The sequence below is a fragment of the Lynx rufus genome, unplaced genomic scaffold (genome assembly GCF_022079265.1).
Source record: "Lynx rufus isolate CCGP_SWC_20201006 ecotype Redwood Valley unplaced genomic scaffold, mLynRuf1.p SCAF_2, whole genome shotgun sequence".
Taxonomy (NCBI): Eukaryota; Metazoa; Chordata; class Mammalia; order Carnivora; family Felidae; genus Lynx; species Lynx rufus.
In genome coordinates, this window is record NW_025814834.1 from 125372649 (window position 1) to 125393505 (window position 20857).

At 44.6% G+C, this 20857-nt stretch overlaps 1 protein-coding gene across 1 annotated transcript in view; it reads right to left on the reverse strand.

Moving 5' to 3' along the window:
• Positions 1 to 868: 868 nt before the first annotated feature.
• MAGI3 (membrane associated guanylate kinase, WW and PDZ domain containing 3) overlaps positions 869 to 20857 on the reverse strand; it is a 100543-nt gene continuing 80554 nt past the window's right edge. The window contains exons 17-21 of the mRNA XM_047082297.1: positions 11752 to 11854; positions 10860 to 10986; positions 9886 to 10029; positions 3517 to 3655; positions 869 to 1989 (exon numbers count right to left, since the gene is read on the reverse strand). Coding sequence (XP_046938253.1) covers positions 869 to 1989; positions 3517 to 3655; positions 9886 to 10029; positions 10860 to 10986; positions 11752 to 11854 — 1634 coding nt within the window. The remainder of the gene's footprint in view (positions 1990 to 3516; positions 3656 to 9885; positions 10030 to 10859; positions 10987 to 11751; positions 11855 to 20857) is intronic.

The following is a 20857-nucleotide window of genomic DNA, read 5'->3' on the forward strand; positions in this document are numbered from 1 at the left end:
GAATTAGTAGTAGGTCCAACCCAAATATCCAGAAACAGAAATGTGGTGGCTCTTGTCTGAACAGCCGTGAGCACTATTTCCACAGGCTGCTTTCTGGTTTCATAACGAAATAACTGAAGGAAAGGGGTGACCTGAGACGCTAAGACTGCATCAGGGCTGGGTCACACAGCAGGTGAGCTCTCCAGTGCTGAAAGTACGGTCTCATTTTGAACATTCAATTGTTAAGTGGTATCTTGAAAGTTACTCAGAATACCTTATGCAGCCGAATTAAAATCCGGAAGAAAGTGTTGATATTTGACTACATTTTGTTTTTCTTTTCAGTAGTGATGTTTTGGAGTTTCATTTTTAAACCGGGCCTGGGCCATCACCAGTAGCTGTTAGAAGAGGCAACCGCCATCTTTAATGACGAGCTAACAATCCCTTCTTCTGCAAGGACTCAAATATTTCTCTCTGTAAACATGCAGCATGCTATTGAGGATATCAACTTCCAAGCCAAACCTAGTTTTTTCGTTACTGTGGAATTATCTGAGACGGATACAAAACACGTGATACAGTAGATAACTTGGCACAGATATAAAGTGAGTTGTGACCACACTGTGTGCACATCAGCATGGACACTCACGGCGACGGGCCGGGGCACCCGAGCCGGGCATGTCGGATGAGCACGCGGGAGGGCAGCCAGCCGGGGGACGGTTGGTTCTTAGCAGTCCTGAAGGCCCTTCATGCAGCCTGGGTAACTTGATGTTCAAAGTAAAATGTGTGTGTTTCAGAATTTCTGAAAAAAGAAAAAATGACTTTTGTTTTTGAAAAATGCTGCTTTTTAGAAAGGAAAAATTACGACTTGTTTTTCTTTGTTTTATACCAAAGGTCACAGCCGTTTCTCGGCCACACCAGTAGTGCCTGTGGCTTTATTTGCACTTGGCACCTTCCAGGGCCCTGGAGTGATTGGTGTTTTCCTAACGGGAGAAGCGCTCTCAGGTTGGAACCCTCCACCCTCTCTGTTTTTGTCGGCTGCCTCTTGTTCTTTTCCTCGGGGGTCTTCCATTTTGTTTAAAACCATCCTTTCTTCAGGGTCCTGCTTCAGCTTTTCTGATTTTTTGACATTTTCTCCTGTTTTCTCCTTGCTAGAACTTGTCTCTCCCACGGTGGCCTTCTTTCCTTCTTCTTGCTCAGACTCTGGCCTACTAGCAGTGTTACTAGTCTTTTTGGGCGGAAGAGACTTTTCATCCATTCTCTTGCTTCTTTTCTCTGGGGACCTTGTCCTGTTTTTCCCAGACTGGCTCTGCTTTGTGTCTTTCCTGGCAGCACCTGATCCTTCCCTGCCGTCCGAGATCTGCTCAGCACCGTCCCTAGCGCGGCCCCCTCCTCTCTGACTCTCAGACTCTAGTCCTCTGGCTTCAGTATTTGGTCGGCCTTTGCTGCCTTCAGTCTTTTGCTGCTTCTTTGGGCTTGAAGATCGTCCTCTGCTTTTTCCACAGTGATCCTGCCCAGAACCTGCCCTGGTGCCGGTCTGACCACTTTTACTGTCCCCTTTCCTGGGGCTGAGGGACCGATCTCTGGGTCTTCTCTTGGGGTCAGTGGTGGGAGGACTGGGAATCTTGTCTGAACGTTCTTCTGCATGTCGGCTGGCCGGCTTCCTGGGACTAGCAGATCTACCTCTTTGTGTAACGCCAGTTTCTACTTTTAAGAGATTTTTCTTGTCACCATGCCCATGACTGCCGGGTGGATCCCTTTTATTCACATTTTTCTGGAGAAAAGAGTGCTGCTTTTTATCAGGCTGATTTTCATTTAAAGTGCTTTTCTTTTCAGGCACACCGCCCTTTAATTCCTCTGTCTTTTCACATATCTGAGCTCTCATTAAAGATTCTTCAGTTACTGGCATGGGGGACCCCTCAAATACGGAAGCAGAATGTGACGCTGGGGGAAATGGTGACTGCTCATCATAAATCACATTTGAAGACGAAGGATTATTATTAATATCCCAATCACCTACAAAAAGTGATTTGAGGGGAACATTATTAAATTTTAGAATTACAACAAATAGGGACAGCAAGTTTTGAACTTTGACAGCCATTCGAATTGTACTGACTGCTTAAATAGCCTGAGTATGAATATTTCATAAATAAAATTTATGTATGTTACCATCTCTATAAAGTTAGATTACATAGACAGCTGTACTTGTGCACGAAGGGTGGGTTGTTTAAATGTACCCAAAATAACAGTAGTCATTTTTCCAGTTTATAATTACATAATATATAATATATAAAGTCTTCCTAAGTAGTAAAGCCCAATAAAAAACTTAGAAGAAATAAATAATAAAATTGGACCGAATTACTTGGTCCAAGAAGCTTACTAATTTGGCTGTCATCAAAGGATAGAGCTTATGGATATGCCAAAATCACTAATCAAGGACACCCGACTGAGGTAACCAGAATGAGGTTCGTGGGCATTTACAAATAATTTTCTTGCATTAAGCTGTCAAATTTAATGTCAAAAGGAAACTGAAAAGTGCAGAAGATAGAAAGAGATGTATTTAATAGCATCATTTTTAATTAAAAAGAAAAAAAAAGAAGGAAGTGATTTACAAGACATGCAAATTTACCAAGTCTTTTTAAGGAAAGACCAAGAAAAGCCCTGAAAGCCTTAATGTTGCTCAGGTTTCACGTAGGAGCACAGACCGGAAGGAGCCAAACCTGAAGAAGGAAGAGAAAAGGCCTAGGACTATGTAAAAAAAAAAAAAAAAATCACAGCGCAGTTAGCAAAGATGTCATTGGGAACGTATGGTTTACAAGCAGATGGTGGAAGGTAATAACAGAGAATTATAGGCTGGAAGGGGACCGCAGGAGGTCACGTCTATACTTGTCCCTCAGAAGCTCTACGGGGTCGGGCGGGGGTGCAGAAACTAGAAGGGACAAGTCCTGGTGGTGCGGTACTCTATCTAGGCTAGTGCTCTCAGTTAAAACATGATGTTCAAATCCTGTGGTATTTCAAAAACATACAACGAAACCAAGGAACCTGAAACCCAGTGCAGGAGAACAGACAGTCCCATCCACCTCCCTGATGCCAGGTAGGGTCAGAGCAACTTGTTCTCCACAAGGGACCAGAGAAGCCTAAAGTCCTTCTACTCTTCATTGAGAGAAACTTCTCTTCCATTAAGGGAGTAGATCTTACAATGAGGAAGTAAGTGGCATTTGAAGAGATTTCAAACGTTTTTCATGACCTTTAAATCACTTGCCTCTGACGTCCTTGTTTTTTTTACAAGCACGTTTCTCTATAAAAGCAACTTACAAGTTTTCTATTGAAATTGCTTAACATATTCCATCCCAACACAAATCACGCCTGAAGCCACTTACTTGGTAATATTCTAATAACCCTGCTGTGTAAGCAGCTTTCGATGGTTCTGGTGTTTACCTTTGAACTAGCCAGCAAAATATCTAGCCCCTTCAAACAGACATTCTTTTTTCTGTCGTCGCCCCCTCCATAACTTTTCAGCTCCAGGTGAGAGCCTTTCCTTACCGTGGTCAGGTATCAGGCCAGTCCCTGGCCTCAAAAGTAGAAGAACTTTATTCCCACCAGCCTGAATGAGTTCAATCGCTCGAGTATGCGTGATGCCTTGTGTAGGTTCCCCATTGATTTCAACGATCTGGTCACCAACCTAGAGAGGGAACATTCACAGGAACAACATGAAACTATGCATCCTCCTTCGATTCTGCTCCGTCCACTCGACAGCTGCTCAACCTTACTGACTCATTTGCAAACCGTCTAACTTGTACATGGTGCTGTGTCATTGCTAAAGCTGATGGGCGGAGGGATGACCACAGTGGGAAGAGACAGCATCCAGCTTTATTTGCTCTGTAGAAATCCTACAGGAGAAAGTCACATGTGAGGAGGAAACAGGATCCGGGCACCTTGAAATCACAAATGAGATCTGGAGTTTTCAACCAAAAGAGAAGTGCCAGAAGAGGTGAGGTCTCTATGATCCACATGATGCCACAGGGCTGGGTCTGAATGACCCACTAGGAAGAGTACTTTCCAAGAGGAGCTGAATCTGGAATTTATTTTCTAAAACCCGGGCTGGTGGCTCCTCATCGTGGAAGCCTTTCCTGGCCTCCACGGAGAACTGCCCCCTCCCCTTCATGTTGCCAGCACAGCCTGTAGATGTATGAGGCACTAGATGAATGAAATGTTCGGAGATAAAAACTTCAGCTTGGAGAGTATATCCATATGAATACTGATTTAAAACCGGTAACGGGTGTATGCTCGTGACTTCAGTGGAAAATAATTTCCCTAGGTAACATAAAACCAGGGACCAGAATGAGATGCCTCAGTACCTCTGCTAGAATGCTGTCTAGGTATTTCAAAAGAAAAGGGGGAAACATGGATACGTCAAGTGTCACTTTTGCAAAACGACCTGATAAAAGATAACGATGGTAGTGATTTCAAAATACGTTTCAGCAGCGCCCGGGTGGCTTAGTCAAGTGTCTGACTCCTGATTTCAGCTCATAGTTGGTAAGATTGAGCCCCAAGTTGGGCTCTGTGCTGACAGCATGGAACCTGCTTGGGATTTTCTCACTCTGCCCCTCCCCAACTCATGTGCACGTGCTCTCTCTCAAAATAAATAAAATGTTTCAAGGTGACGAGCAGAAGCTTGTTTGGCTTTAAAAGAGATAAACCGAGGGGTGCCTGGGTGACTCAGTCGGTTAAGTGTCCAATTTCAGTTCAGGTCATGATCTCGTGGTTTGTGAGTTCGAGCCCCCACATCAGGCTCCATATTGACAGCTCAGAGCCTGGAGCCTGCTTCGCATTCTGTGTCTCCCTCTCTCTCTCTGCCCCTCCCCTACCCCGACCCTGTCTCTCTCTCAAAAATAGACATTAAAAAAATCAAAACAGCGAACAATGGAAAACTGACATTCCAAACAGCTCAAAAATTTGTAAGAGCTTACGAAAACAATCCAGAAATAACAACAGAAGGTGACTCAATAATTATTTAACAGAAGCTGGTAGGAAAGTCTGTAGCCACAGATACAGCGAAGCCCAGTGGCCAGGAAGCAGGGCCTTGGAGTCATAATGTCTGTGGTTCACCCCTGGCTCCACCTCCAGCTGGCGGAGGGTCTCATTTTCCTCTCTGTGAAATGGGGACAATGTTAGTACCCACCTCCTGGGGTCCGGGCGGGGATTTAATGAGATAAAACCTGGTGACACACCAAACACAAGCAGATGTTCCTTTTCAAGTTATCTACTTCCTGGTTTTCCCCCAAAGGACTTCAAGGGCATCAGGAGGAAGATTTACCCGAGCCCGTCCCCCACTGTATACACCGCAAAACATGTCAACTATGAAAAAGAAAACAGATTAAAAGGTTTTGTTGCATATTTATGGAAAAAAAAAAGCATCTCTTGAATAATTGGAGGGTATGACAAGATAAGTGGACTTAACATAGGAGAAAAAACTTAAAAAAAAAACTAACCAAAATAAGATAATAAACATAAGATGGAAAAAAGTAATAAACAGAATAAAAATACTTATATCCAGAATATATGAGTGAGATAAAAGCTAATACCCAGATTTCCCTTAATAATAAGTGATTGAAGAAAAATAATTTGTATGAGGAAATAAATACAAATGACAAGTGACAAATCAGTCCTGATTAATGAGACAAATGGAAATTAAGGTAGACGGTATTCGGAGCGTGCTTTGGGCGTATCTTGTAAAACATGACTGAGGTTTCCCTTAATTGCAGTCACATTCTTTGGCTTAACTTCAGTGTCCTAAGCTGCATATTTCTGATTCTTTCGGTACAACGAATAAATTGCAATAAAGCTTGTAATTGAACAGATTTGCCACCAGGTGTCATTTTTGTTTAACTTTAAAACTACATTGCGGGAAGGAGACTAGAACCCCATGGCTTTCAAATTTGTGGCAGACAGGCCCTCAGAGCAGGGAAGAGTCCTCGACTGGTCTATACAAAGCCGCAGACAAAAAAATGGCACTTGTAAGAGGGAAACGTGAATATTCTTTGAAAATTCTGTTGTTTAAAATGAAGAATGCATCTTTTGATAAATAGAACAAATAACAGTTCAAGTTTGTGTTACTGAAAAATGAAATTATGGGGGACAGAGGAGAGAGAAAGCAAAGAAAGGAACAAAGGAGAATAGAACCAAAGGAAGAAGTAGGAAGAGGGGACAGAAAAATTATGCTCCTCAAAAAAGTTACTCTGTCAACCACAGCCACTACAGTTTATATTAAAATTACACAATGTTGGGGCGCCTGGGTGGCGCAGTCGGTTAAGCGTCCGACTTCAGCCAGGTCACGATCTCGCGGTCTGTGAGTTCGAGCCCCGCGTCGGGCTCTGGGCTGATGGCTCAGAGCCTGGAGCCTGTTTCCGATTCTGTGTCTCCCTCTCTCTCTGCCCCTCCCCCGTTCATGCTCTGTCTCTCTCTGTCCCAAAAATAAATAAACGTTGAAAAAAAAAATTAAAAAAAAAAAAATTACACAATGTTTCTAGCACATTGCTTACATTCTCTTAGAAGGCGCTGAGAACCTCTATACTTCCCTGGAACAATCTAATCCAGACAGGCATGAGCCGTGGCCTGACGTGAAAACACCCTGGCTGGGCTCACAGGACCAAAGATCTGGGCCACACCACGGCCGGCACAGGCTGAGTGAGGCCAGCAAGGGACTTAGTCTCCCAGAGCCTCAGTTTTACATCTATAAGTGGGGAAAATGCCACCTACCTTAAAGGGTTTTTGTGGGGCCAAAACTAAGTGAAAACACATGTTACCTGGAAGATGACAGACGACATTCTCTAAATCTGATTCTGTCCTGCAGTAAAGATCTAACTAAATCTGACACTATTCCTGAATGTGAGACTTTCCCACTCAGCTGATCTCATTGCCTTTGCCCAGAACACCTTTTTCTGTCCTCCTCAGATCTCGACCAGATTTACGGATGGCTTAGGACTCACTAAATGTACAGATGCCCCTGACTCTCAGCATTTTTCCATCTATATCACAGGCTCCCATTTTCTTTTTTTCCTGAATGACACTATTACATTGCCTGCTAACTACTTCATCTATCTAATGTCTTGTCTACCTAGTAATAAGTTTTGGGAGCTGATTTTGAAAAAAAACCCAATTCTCTCATTAGTATTTGTCATCCATTCTACACTTCCAACAAATGTCTACAGTGCATCTAGTATGAATATTCAGGCCCCAGATCAGGACTGAAGATACTGGAGGGGTGCCTGGGTGGCTCACTTGGTTGAGTATCTGACTCTTGATTTCGGCTCAGGTCATGATCCCAGGATCGTGGGATCAAGCCCCGCGTTGGGCTCTTCACTGGGCAAGGAGCCTGCTTGAGATTCTCCCTCCCCCCACCCCCCTTTCTCTCTCTGTCTCTGCCCCGCTCTCCTGCTTGCACTCTCTCTCTCTAAAAATGAAAGGACTGGGGGCGCCTGGGTGGCGCAGTCGGTTGAGCGTCCGACTTCAGCCAGGTCACGATCTCGCGGTCCGGGAGTTCGAGCCCCGCGTCAGGCTCTGGGCTGATGGCTCGGAGCCTGGAGCCTGTTTCTGATTCTGTGTCTCCCTCTCTCTCTGCCCCTCCCCCGTTCATGCTCTGTCTCTCTCTGTCCCAAAAATAAATAAACGTTGAAAAAAAAAATTTTTAAAAAATAAAAATGAAAGGACTGAAGATACTGAAATAAATACTAGGCACAGGACACAAAGTACAGATATCAGCCTAACAAAGAGAGGGAGGGGAGAAGGGAGGCAGGAGGATGGGGCAGAAAGGGATGCCCAGGTTGCCCTGCAGTGTGAATTTGCTGGAGATAAACTCTCATCATTTGGGCAGTGGCACCAGAGTAAGTTGTCATTAGTACAAAGCAGCCATGATCCTTAGCAAGTCAAGATTTTGATAATTTAGTAGCCAGAGAAAGAATTCTTCTCTGAAAAGCTGATTTCTTAGAGTTTACAACAAACCTGGGCATGGTAGTAATAGCTCCCTTTCAAACATCAGATCTTACTTTTGAAATGAGAGTTGATTTAACCCTGAAAGTCCGAAGCTCCCATTCATTTGTAAAGAATGACATGTTTTAGAAACAGACTTTGTCTGCTTTAAGGCCTGTTTGCCTTTTATTTGTTTTGTGAGATTAGTGCATGTGAGGGTTATATTTGGAACCAACTTTTGAAAATTATATCTTAGTTTTTGGGGCTCCTGGGTGGCTCAGTCATGATCTCGCAGTTGGCGAGTTCGAGCCCTGCATCGGGCTCTGTGCTGACAGCTCAGAGCCTGTAGCCTGCTTCAGATTCTGTGTCTCCCTCTCTCTCTACCCCTTCCCTGCTCATGCTCTGTCTCTCTCTGTCTCAAAAATAAACATTAAAAAAATTTTTAAAAAAACTTTAAAAATTACATCCTAGTTTTTTGTTTGGTTTTTTTGTGACAATACAATGGGAGATTTTTTTTAAAAACCGGCAGATTTAAAGTATACCCAGATTAAAAAAAAAAAAGAGAGGGAAGAAAAAAGACCAAGCTCTCTCTATTGAAATCCTAACCCACTTTCTAATGCCACCCATTCTCCACTCATATGAAATCTCCACTCATAGCCACTCATACTCCCCGCCTTTTGACCTTGTGCACAGGTCCGGTCATTTGAAGAGGGGTGGGGTCTTATTTGGTTTAGGGCCACCCCTTCTCCCAGTTCATTCAGTTCTCACTCATAAAGCTTTGGGTAAAGCAGACACTTGACACATGTTTACAAAATGAGTCATGGGAACGGGGCAGTGATGTGGAAAAATCAGAACTGCAATCATTATTAGAATATACCATCTGATTAAAAAAAAAATTATCTTCCCAGATGCCAACTGGTGGCAGAGGGAGGAAGTACAAAGTTCTCTTGAGTAGTAGGGGGGAGGCTGTCTGGAATTTAAAATTTAATGTACAGGGGCGCCTGGGTGGCGCAGTCGGTTAAGCGTCCGACTTCAGCCAGGTCACGATCTCGCGGTCCGTGGGTTCGAGCCCCGCGTCAGGCTCTGGGCTGATGGCTCAGAGCCTGGAGCCTGTTTCCGATTCTGTGTCTCTCTCTCTCTCGGCCCCTCCCCCGTTCATGCTCTGTCTCTCTCTGTCCCAAAAATAAATAAAAAACGTTGAAAAAAAAAATTTAAAAAAAAAAAATTTAATGTACATTAAATGTAAAATCTAATGTATAAAGTAACGGGATGCCAGTGGGCTATTTTTTTAAAAAATTGAAGCCAGCACACGTCCCCTCTATAAGATTCCTCTTTAAGTAATGTTCAGAGAAAGAGGGAAAATACCTTATGTGCAGACCCATAAACAATCTGGTCTGCAGTTGCCCTGTCCAAAGCTAGTGTTTCAGAATTGAGGGCAACTATGATGGATCACGACCCATGCGAATTCTAGTCTTTCAGATCATAGTAAAGGTTCGGAGAGTCATGCTTTTTGATCTCTGGCTACCTCTGTAGGGTAGCTAGGAGGAAAAAAAAAAATCCTGGGCCTATTATTTCTGGAAAGAAGTTGAAGATTCTGTTTTATCCTGGCTTTTCCAAGACTTTTAATAAGATGAAAAGGATATTTTATTTATGAGTCCATTTGCCCTCAAATGTGGATGATGTCAGTAAAAAGAAAATTTCCTTATGGACCAAAGTCAAGACGGTGAGGACAGTGTCACCGAGCTACAGCCTAGCACTCTCGAGGGAGGACACGGAATCGCCAGGGGTCAGAACGTCAAACCAGGAGCGGCTGCTCTCAGGTTCTGTGATGGAAAAACCTGGCTGCTTAGCTCTGGGGGGTTTCCGCACTCCCTTTGATCAACTGTTTTCAGTAGTTCCCAGTCTGGAGCCAGAAGCAAAGGCTGTGGACGGAAGCGAACTCACGTGGATCCTGCCGTCTTTGATGGCGGGGCCCTCCTCAGCCAGACGCAGGATGAACAGCCCCATGTTGTACTCCTTCCCCCCGCGGAGGCTGAACCCAAATCCCCGGGGGCCTCGCTCTAGCTCCACTGGGTAACAGCCAAGGCTCTGGGAGAGAAAGAGCGTAAGGAAAACAAGTTTTCGTGGACTGCTTTAGTGACAGTTTGAAGAAAGACTACCTTTGTCGCTGGAAGACAGCATTTATACAGTCCGTGTGCATTTCTAGGTCATAAGAAAGGAATGGGAGTTTGGGTTGAAGAGCTACCTAATTTTTTACAAATGCAGCCCAAGTTAATGTGAAGATTATATGTTTTTTTCCCACTATTTGGTCAATGGGCAACAGAACTATCAGAGAAAAGAGTCTGGAGAAATGCTTCCTTTAAGGAGATTATGACTAATTTTCCTGAAAAAAGAAAAAAAAAAACCCCAACCCAAACCCTACTTTGATGAACTCAAACCCTGCTATTTCTAAGTACCTGACTGGGGGTGCTTGTTTCTCCAACGTCAGGGTAAGCTTTTTTACCCTTTACACTCTCTCAGGGAAGCTAAGGGAATGCCAAACACGCAGCAAGACATTTGGGGGACGAATGTATCCGAACTGATTTGCAAGACAAATTCACCAGTGTTGGGCCGCCTGGTGGCTCAATCGGTTGAGCGTCCGACTCTTGATTTTGCCCTAGGTCGTGATCTCACGGTTCGTGAGATCGGGCCTCATGTCAGGCTCTGCGCTGACAGCGCTGAGCCTGCTTGGGGTTCTCTCTCTCTCTCTCTCTCTCTCTCTGCCCCTTCCCTGCATGTGCTCACATGCGCACTCTCTCTCTCAAAATAAATAAAAACAATAAAAGGCTTTCCCTAGGTTCTTTAAAAAGAAAAACTCACCAGTGTCAGCGGTTTAGCCACTGAAAAGAACAGTTTGCACCTGGGGGGTAGCTGCTTACCTGATTGTGCCGGCTGCCTACGACGGAAATCATGGCGGCGTCAGGCTGGGCAAGGTGCTTGTGGTCAGACCATGAGTGTCGGTAAGAGGCGGAGACGTCTTTCCCGATTTCGCCTTCTACGGCACCTCTACGAACAGAGAAATCCAGTCACTCCCGGGACGGAGAGAATGAAACCAGTCTGAAAGCCAAGGCAGGTTAGTCTCTTTTCAAAGCTGAGCTTGCCACTCTCCTGACCGGCCGCCGGAAAGGCAGACTGCGTCGAGAGCCAGAGACGCTAGGTGCGTCTGGCAGTCAACAGCCGCGTCAGCTCTGTCCACATCCCACGTTGGTTTGGTCTGGTTTTTATTTTGAGGGCGTCTCGGTGCAGTTTTTTATCAAGGAAAGCTGCACTCAAGCAGCTGAACCAGAGGGCAGAGGAGCTGACCCTGCCGGGGAGAAATAGCTCTCCGCAGCGCCGATGCCCGCGGAGATGCTGAATTTGTGACAACCTCGCTTTTGTTTCGTGGCTAATATTTTCAACAAAAGAGGTGAGGAAGTGCCTACAGGTACCGCTTGGGCAGGCTGAGAAGACAGCAATGCGTGTGGGTCTGGGGTTCCCTGCCAAAATCAGGGGAACCGAGCGTGGCGGAGCCAGAGGCTGCTGTCGCTTCTTTCTCTCCAGTCCCTGCTTGTCGGGCATGATGGGATGACTGTGTTGAGCCCTGGGATGAGGCTGGAGGAGGGATGAGGTACCGAGGGAGGGGTGGGGGGAGCTGGGAAGGTATCTGACAGCGGAAAACACGAGAGTTCTCATTCTGACCTCACGGGGGGGGGGGGGGGCGGGAGTGGGGGTGCGTACGGAAGAAGGGGGAAATGAGAGGGAAGAGCCCGCACCTGGGGAGAGCAGCCTCACCTGTCCCCAGGTACGTGGTTGGCCTGTGACAGTCCCATGGGTCTGTGCTGCAGGGCGGGGCTTTGCCGGGCGGAGTTTGTTCCTGACGGCGGGCCATGATGCTCTGTTCAAATGAGGAAACAGGAAACATGACCCTTTGTACATAAAGACGTGGAGGCCAAGTGCTCTACGGGAGTGAGACCGTCACAGAGGGTTCCCGACCCTAGTGACTTCGGCACGAGCAGCACTGCGGCCGGCTGTCTGGAACTGGGATGTTACCATTTCCTCCCTGTGGCTGTGATCACTGCTTAGGTGTGAAGAGAACAGGAGCCCTATTCTTACCGCACACACTTGCCTCTTCCGCCTTGTTTTGGTCATCCGCACAACAAGGAAATCGGAAGTGTACATACTCAACAACAGCATCGAGAAGACAGAGCTCCAGGAGCCATCCGGCAGCCCATTCTATGGGCTTCTGGAGCGCACGCCCCGCACCCAGCAAACGCCAGGTCTCAGGAGTGCTGGACACAGCAGCCAGTCTGCGAACCGCACGCACGCCTCTAACCCGCATCGTTCACAGAGGAGCAACTGCTCTGCCTGGCACAAATACCAAAGACACACTTATAGAATCATCCCAAGTGTCGACAAATGTCGATAAAGGCTTCACTGCTTCTGTTTTCTGAGAGCACAAATACAGGGGACAAAACTGAACATTTCTTTCTGTATCATTGCCAGTGGCTCCACACCTGCTGCTGTTCCTTGAAGGCAGTTCTCATGACCAAGCATGGGAACCACCTGCCTCTGGGTGGCAGGTCATGGGAGATGACAGGTAGGGGAGACTCTTAAGGCTGTCACACTCCTATCCGTCAAGCTGAAACTTCCAAATGCTTATCTTGTCCATATGTTAAACACAGGATATTAAAAATTTTTTAACGTTTATTTATTTTTGAGAAGAGAGAGACAGAGCATGAGTGGGGGAGGAGAGAGAAAGAGGGAGACACAGAATCTGAAACAGGCTCCAGGCTCTGAGCTGTCAGCAGAGCCCGACGCGGGGCTCGAACTCACGGACTGTGAGATCATGACCTGAGCCGAAGTCGCATTCTTAACCGACTGAGCCCCCCAGGCTCCCCTAAACATAGGATATTGAAAATACCAGAGAGAGGGACCATAGCTTAGTGAATTAGGCCATGAACTCTGCAGCAAGACTGACAGGGGTTAAGCCTCTTATTACTTACTAGCTGTGTGTTCTTGAGGAAATTACTCACATTCCCTGTGCTTCTAATCACCTCACCCATAAAAGGAATTATAGCTACCTCATGGGGTTATCGTTATCCAACAAGCTTATAAATGTACATGCTTCAGACAGTGCCTGGCATCTACCCATTATGTACATGTTTCTATTATGATTAACATTATCATAATCCTCAAAATGATGAAATCTTATTTGAGGTTATATTTTTCTTAAAGTGCACATTCTGAAATTTTACCTTACTTGTTAAAAATGTTCAACACTTTAAAGTCAAGTGCTTCAGAAAGGAAGAGTGGAGTGTGAACTTTTTGGGGGGAAGATGGGGGGAAATGGAAATCTGTTGTTCTTTTATTTTTATTTGAGAGAGAAAGAGAGAGACAGAGAGAGAGAAATGGAAATCTGTTGCTCTTTATTTTTATTTGAGAGGGAAGGGAAGGAAAGGGAAGGGAGAGAGAGAGAGAGAGAGAAGGAGAGGGAAGGAAGGAAGGAAGGAAGGGAAGAAAGAAAGAAAGCAAGCAAGCAAGCAAGCAAGCAAGCAAGCAGTGCTCACCCAAAGCAGGGCTTGAGCTCACCTGATTCAGGACTTGAACTCATGAACTGTAAGATCATCATCTCAGCCAAAATCAGAGGCTTAACTAACTGAGCCACCCAGGTGCCACTGGTTGCTCTTTTAAATTGCTATCATGGGGGCACCTGGGTGGCTCAGTCGGTTAAGCATCCGACTCTGGCTCAGGTCATGATGTCACAGTTTGTGAGTTTGAGCCCCACGTCAGGCTCTGTGCTGACAGCTCAGAGCCTGGAGCCTGCTTCGGATTCTGTGTTTCCCTCTCTCCCTGTCCCTCCCCCACTCACAGTCTGTCCCTCTCTGTCTCTCAAAAATGAATAGACATTAAAAAAAATTATAGAAATTACTATCATGAATTTTATTTTCCTCTTTAGCTTAACAAGTTACTTACGCTGGCCCTCCTTGCTGGTCTCCTTGCTACCAATCCTACCTGCAATCCACATCCTGGATCCTAGCCCTAACATATAAACTGAAACCCGCCTCTGCCTTACTTAAAAACCTGTGGTAACTATTTATTGCTCATAAGATACTGTCCAAACTTATCACCTGGGCACATCTGCCTTCCCACTGAAGCTCCTCTTCAAAGTGTCACCTTCTCTGTGAAATCTCACCCTTCAGCACACTGTCTTCATAGCATTTACCGCCTCCTTTCAGAGCGAGCCCAATACCGGCCTCTCTTGCTAGAGCATGCACTCCTTGAGCGCAGGGATCACACCTCATGTATGTTTATATTCCTGCACCCACAAGAAATCCCCAGATGTCCTTCCACTTTGGCTTACAGGGTACATCAATGTCAAGTTACGTGCCTCTAACCTTGAGTGCCCATTCTGTAGCTGAATTCTTGTCTGTCATTGTACATTCGTGGCCACCATTTTAAAGGGAACGGAAACTGATGGGAGAAATTACTTCTATGGACAGGATGAGTGGGAGATGCTTGTACCTTAGTAGAAGTCCAATTTAGAGAACTTTTTGGGTTCGCTAGCTTGGCCAGAATGACAGGTGTTTAACTTCAGGACAGTACAAATAAGCTGATCAATTTCAGCTTTTCCTCTACCCTTCCCTTCGGTGAGAGATGTCACTGCAGCACAAGGAACCACACACTGGTGCTTCCTCTTTCAGTCACGTGTTCTTTCCTTGTCCTCTTCCTGGTTAAATAAAACTTTCCATCACTAGTATTTTTTCCAGTGTTAGTCCTTCAACCCATGTTGCATGGCTTCTCCGATTTACTTCCGTTAAGAGCCGTTCCACTTCACAAAGTTAAATATTTATTCCATGATGCCAAACAGGCTTATGTTCTCTCTCCATTTTATCTGAAAGTTCTTCAGATAGTAAAGCAATGGGTGAAGCAGATCACTCCCTCAGTGAGGATTAAATTTTTGCGGGAGTCTCTGTATGTAATTATTTAAGGAGAAAGTGTATTATCAGATGAAAAAACACAAAATCCCGTAGTTAAACTATGGCTACAGACATTACAATGGATCGTGACTCATCCTCTGCAAGAATAAATGAGAACTGTGTAAGAGTACCTCCTCAAACTCCAGTAAGGGGCACAAATGATGGAGACATCCTAGGCTCTTAGGTGGGGTAACTTAATAGTTAAAGGTATGAATTCCCCTGAAGTTAATATATATCCAATATATCCGAATAAAACACGCAGTTGGGTTTCTTAATAATTTGCTCTAAAATTTTACATGGAAGAGTTTCATGAATATCTCGTCCATTTGGAGTGTGTGTAGGGGGCGGGTGGATAAAAGCTTGCCTTAACAGACAAGATATTGGGACCTACCACAAAGCTACAGATTTGTTAAAAAGTGTGTGTGGATATACATACGTGCACACACACACACACACATTAAAACACATATTATGTATATTACTGTCAGGAAATACATATGTAAATTGACCCAAGAACAGATAAATCAATAGCACAGAACAGCTAGGAGACTCATGTTGGAAGGGGATGCAAACACACAGGAACGGTGGCTGCATAGATCAATGAGGAAAAGAAGTGTTATCTGATAGCTGGTGCTATAAAAGCCCGCTCAGTGTAAGAATAAAAAAATAAAGCTGGATCCTTCCTAAAACTACAAATAAAAGGGAGGCACCAGATGCATTAAAGAACTGAATGTAAAATTATAAATCTAGCAGACGATGATATAAGAGAAAATCTCTGTGACATGGGGTGGGTAAGGAGAACACGTCTTAAATGAAACTTCAAAAGCCTAACTCATAAGGAAAAAATTGGCCAATGTGATTATATCTAAATTAAGAATCTCTGTACAGTGGAGGGCACGATGGTAAAGTTAACATACAGATGACAGGAAAAGATCTTTGTACTTTCTAAAATTAAATTGCACTGGGATGCCTGGGTGGCTCAGCTGGTTAAGTGTCGGACTCTTGATTTCAGTTCAGGTCATGATCTCACGGTCGTGAGATCAAGCCCCACGTTGGGCTCTGCACCAAGCAAGGAGACTGCTTAGGATTCTCTCTCTCTCTCTTTCTCTGTCCCTCCCTCATTTGAGCATGCACCCTCTCAAAAAAATTTTTTAAACTAAATTGGACTAATACCTAACCCAAGGAATCTCTAAATATCAATAAGAAAAAGACTGAAATCCCACAAGAAAAATGAGTAAAGGAGGGGCAGTTGGGTGGCTCAGTCAGTTACGCATCCGACCCTTGATTTCGGCTCCAGTCATGATCTCATGGTTCATGAGAACGAGCCCTTCGTTGGGTTCTGCACTGACGGCATGGAGCCCACTTGGGATTCTCTCTCTCTCTCTCTCTCTCTCTCTCTCTCTGCCCCTCCCCTGCTTGCACTCTCTCTCTCTCAAAATAAATAAACATTTAAAAAAAAAAAAGAAAAATGAGTAACAGATATGAAGAGGCAACTCACAACAAGAAAAAAAAGCCCCAAAACAAGCATTTGAGATGCTTAAATTAATGGGTAATGAAAGAAATGCAATTAAACACGAATGAGAGGACACTTCCCACACTGCGGCTGGTTTGAAAGCAGGCTCACACCAGGCACTGGCGGACACATAAAGGTGTAGGAAGCTTCCATGGCCTGCTGGTGGGGGTGAAGGTGCAACAATTATGGAGGACAGTCGGTCAGTACCTGGTCACATTAGGCACGTATTAGGTACGTATATGCGGGTGTATCCAGAGAGTTTGTGATAATGAGGACCGGAGACAAAGTGGTTGTCTGTGAGGGAGGGGCAGGTGATATGTGGTAAATATACATTACGGAAAATGGTCAGGTAGTTAAAAACAATGGATTATGTTCATCCAGCAACATGGATAAATCTTAGTATCACACGGTGCTGTGATACCAGAAGCCTAAGCAACCAGACCAAACATAGATAATTTAGACATCATCGACATTGAACTTCTGGGCATCAAAGGATGGTATGAAGAAAGTGGAAAGACAACCTGCAAAATGGGAGACAAGACTTGCAAGCATCTATCTGTTCAGGATCTAATATCAGAATATATAAAGAAGTCTTATAATTCAACAACAAAGAAGACAATTCAAAACTGAGGAAGAGATCTGAAGAGACACTTCTCCAAAAAAGATATATGAATGGCCAAGAGCACACGAAAAGATGCTCAACATCGTTAGGCATCAGGGAAACAAAAATCAAAACTATAATGAGATACTACGTCACTCAGGAAAAAAGATATGGCAGCTAAATGCCACAGGATCTGGATTGGATCCTGGATCAATAAAGTGAGAATTTTTTGAGAATTTGGAGAAGAAAACCAACATAAAATCTGTAACATGATGCTATCTATGCGACTGAAAAATAAATGCCGGGGCACCTGGGTGGCTCAGTTGGTTAAGCATTCGACGCTTGATTTTGGATCAGGTCATGATTCCAGGGTCAAGCCCTGCGTTGGGCTCTGTGCTGAGTATGGAGCCTGCTTAAGATATTCTCTCTCTCTCTCTCTCTCTCTCTCCCTCTCTCTCTGCCCCTCCCCCACTTGCACACTCTCTTTAAAATGAATGAATGAATGCCAACACACACACACAGATATGTATTTTAAAAATAAAATGAGGCACATACAACACAATGGAATGGTTGGCCAGTGGGAGTAGGGAGAGAAATGACACGGAAAGTGGAGACCAAACAGATAATTAAATGGAAAACAAAACCAAGTATTCGTGGCGACACTACCAGAGCCATCCTAACAGAGTCCTCGGTAGCCTTTGGTAACTTGGGTCACTCTTAAAAATGGAACAGACAAGACGTGACACAAAAGCAGAAATCAATGTTGAGGAATAACACAACTTAAAGATTTCTTTAAAATGAGCAAGGACAGCCAGGTACAAGGCGTTTATGTCCCGTCCTTGAGCACAAGTCAGTACAGTAGGGGCCAAGGTGGTGGAACTGTGGGCTAGAGCAGGACTCTTGAGCTACGAATACGCTGGGGCGTGTCATACCAGACATGACACATGGCTTGGGAACTTAGGTAACCATTTCCTTGGCAAAATAAGCTTAAACATCAAATGGTATCTGGTAAGAGGGGACAAAAAGAATGGAAGGAACTGTCTTTTTTGGTAACTGTCTTATCTATTAACAGTGAATGGCTTATGGACAGTAGGGGACAGCAGGGGACAGCAGGGGAGCGGTATCAGAGAGGAAGTAATGTAGCTGTAGGTGCTGATCCAAACGTGTGATCTCTGAAAACAGCTTTAGGGCTATAAATACTCATTTGACTCTTCGGTGCAGTTGATAGATCTTATACTGAACACAACGAGAAACTTGGAAGACTAACAAACTCCATGGATGGGGTTTTTATGGACAGAAGAGATAGTTTCTACTTTTTTTTTCCTTAGAAAAAGAAGAGATTTTGAATACTTCCATAGTTTAATAAAACTTGAGTATACAATAAAATAAGGTGTAACCACTGAAATGTGATTTTACCTGTCAAACGTGATTGTCTTTAACAGGCTTTGCTGACACATGAAATAGACTTTAAAGTATACGCTGCTAAGGAGTGTCCTTTCTATTTTTTCCTTTCTATTTTTCCTAAACACTGATCAGCATTATATAGAAAATCTTGGGTACGTCCCCAAGCATTTGGACCAGTGTCAAAGTTAATTTTTAAGAAAAATGACTGAGCAATTGTGGATAACCTCTCTAAGGAAACACTATCAACAGTCAAGGGTAATTTTGGAAAACAAAAAAAAATTAAACTAAGAGAAAGAAGCGGTCTGTTCCCAAGTCATCTATTTCAAGGCTCGTCAACGTGTGGTTCCTGGGTCAGTCGCAATAAGATGCCGATAGACACTGAGAGTCAGCATTTAGAAAAGGTTATAATGACTGGACGGAATAATTGTATGCCTGTTTTTTTAAAATTATTTTTTATTAAAAAATTTTTTTTAATGTTTATTTATTTTTGAGAGAGACAGAGTGTGGAGCGGGGCAGAGGCAGAGAGAGAGACACACACAGAATCTGAAGCAGGTTCCAGGCTCTGAGCTGTCAGCACAGAGCCCAACGCGGGGCTCGAACCCACAAACTGTAAGATCTTGACCTGAGCCAAAGTCGGACACTCAACCGACTGAGCCACCCGGCGCCCTGTTTTTGTTTTTATTTTTCATTTAATTTGTATGTATTTCACACCAATGCCTTCTGTGTTGGCCTTAGAGAAAAGTCACTGGTCCTTTTTACAGACGGTTAGAGAAACAGTGACCGCAGTACCGCGAGCTCCATTACTTCTAGGTGCTTCTCTCACTGCTGCACGCCATGTGTGCTGATAAAAGCGTACTACACACGTCGTTCTCCAAACAAGCCTAAAATGTAATTTCCTTGTGACACCGAGGCCTGCTTTTCTTTGTGGGTCATAGAACACATTTAAGGCTAAAAAGCGGGCTCAGTAAAGATACCAGAGCAAAGGCACAGAGATAAAGAAATCTGACCAAAATCACATTAAGTAACAAAAGGCCTTCAAAAAAATTTTTATTGAGCACTTATGACGTGCCTAACATCGTTTTAGGCCCTTGGGGCTCAGCACTGAATATGACAAAATCTCTAGCTTTGGGAATTTATGCCTTTACATTCTGGTGGGGGAGAGGACAATGAACAAATAGACCACGGGTTCAATAATCTCAGAGAAAAGTGTGGCGAAGCAGAGGGAGCAGGGTGAGGGGGCTGGGGCGGGTGGGGCAGGGTTATTTTGGATCCTGTGGTTAGGGAAGGCACAGCGGCTGACAGCACAGGCCGGTCTACTGACTCAAACACTGCTTCTGTCACTGGTGTTGTGACCATGGGCAAGTGATCCAAGTGCTCAGGGGCTCAGTTTCCTCAGCCATGGAACCGGAAAATAATCGTGCCTACCTAGGATTAGTGTACTGAATGAGTTAACAGACGTAAAGTATTTAGGGTAACACCTACCACATTGTTAAGTGCTTACTAAATTATTACTTAGGTGGGAAGGTCTGAGCAGAGACCTGGATGTGGGGGTCAGTCAGGCAAAGATGGGGTGAAATGGCACAGTTACCATTAGATGAGCACCTTAGGGTACTTACGCAGACTAGGTACATTTTCACCTCAGATTTTCACAATGATCCTGAAATAGATATTATCATCCCATTCTATAGATTAAAAAAAGAAAAACAAAACTGCAGGGTAGAAATGTTAAGTGGCTTGTTTAAGGTCATACAACTACCTAATAGGTGTCTGTCTGTCAAAGGCCTTACTTCTTCTATTGGGTTTATACTGCCTCTGCTAGATCCTGGCAAAGAACGGAAAATCTCCTGACTTTTACTCTGTTCATTTGTTCATTCACTGAATCATCCGTTCACTCATCCATTTAACTCGTTTCTTCACTCAAAAAACATTTACTGAGTGCCTACTAAGTATCATAGTCAACTGACGATGTTTTGTCTTCAAAGAGCAGAGCATTTCCACAGGGAGACAGTCACAGGGAACGACGCTCAATGAACTGCAAGGATACGGAGTGCCGTGGGATTCACGGAAGGAAGCCCACATGCACAGAGGCCAAAGAGGCCTCGCTCAAGAGTGGATCTGGAAAGAACACTGGGGGGTAAATTGAAAAGGCAAGCTGGGAGCAAAATCATAAAACACTTTCTGTGCAGAGACCAGGGAAGCACTCGGGCTTCCGCAGAAGAGGTTTTTAGGGGAAAGGAGCAGCAGAGTCTGGGACAGAGGCTGGGCAGAGCGTGGAACGCTACAGAAAAGGGAAATGGGCAGGGGCGGGGATGTCGCGGGGTCCGAGGACTAGAAAAGGCTTCTGAGAGCAGCTTGGAGAGCTCACGTCCACGTGGAAAGGCCCCTCTGGGATCTGGGGCAGG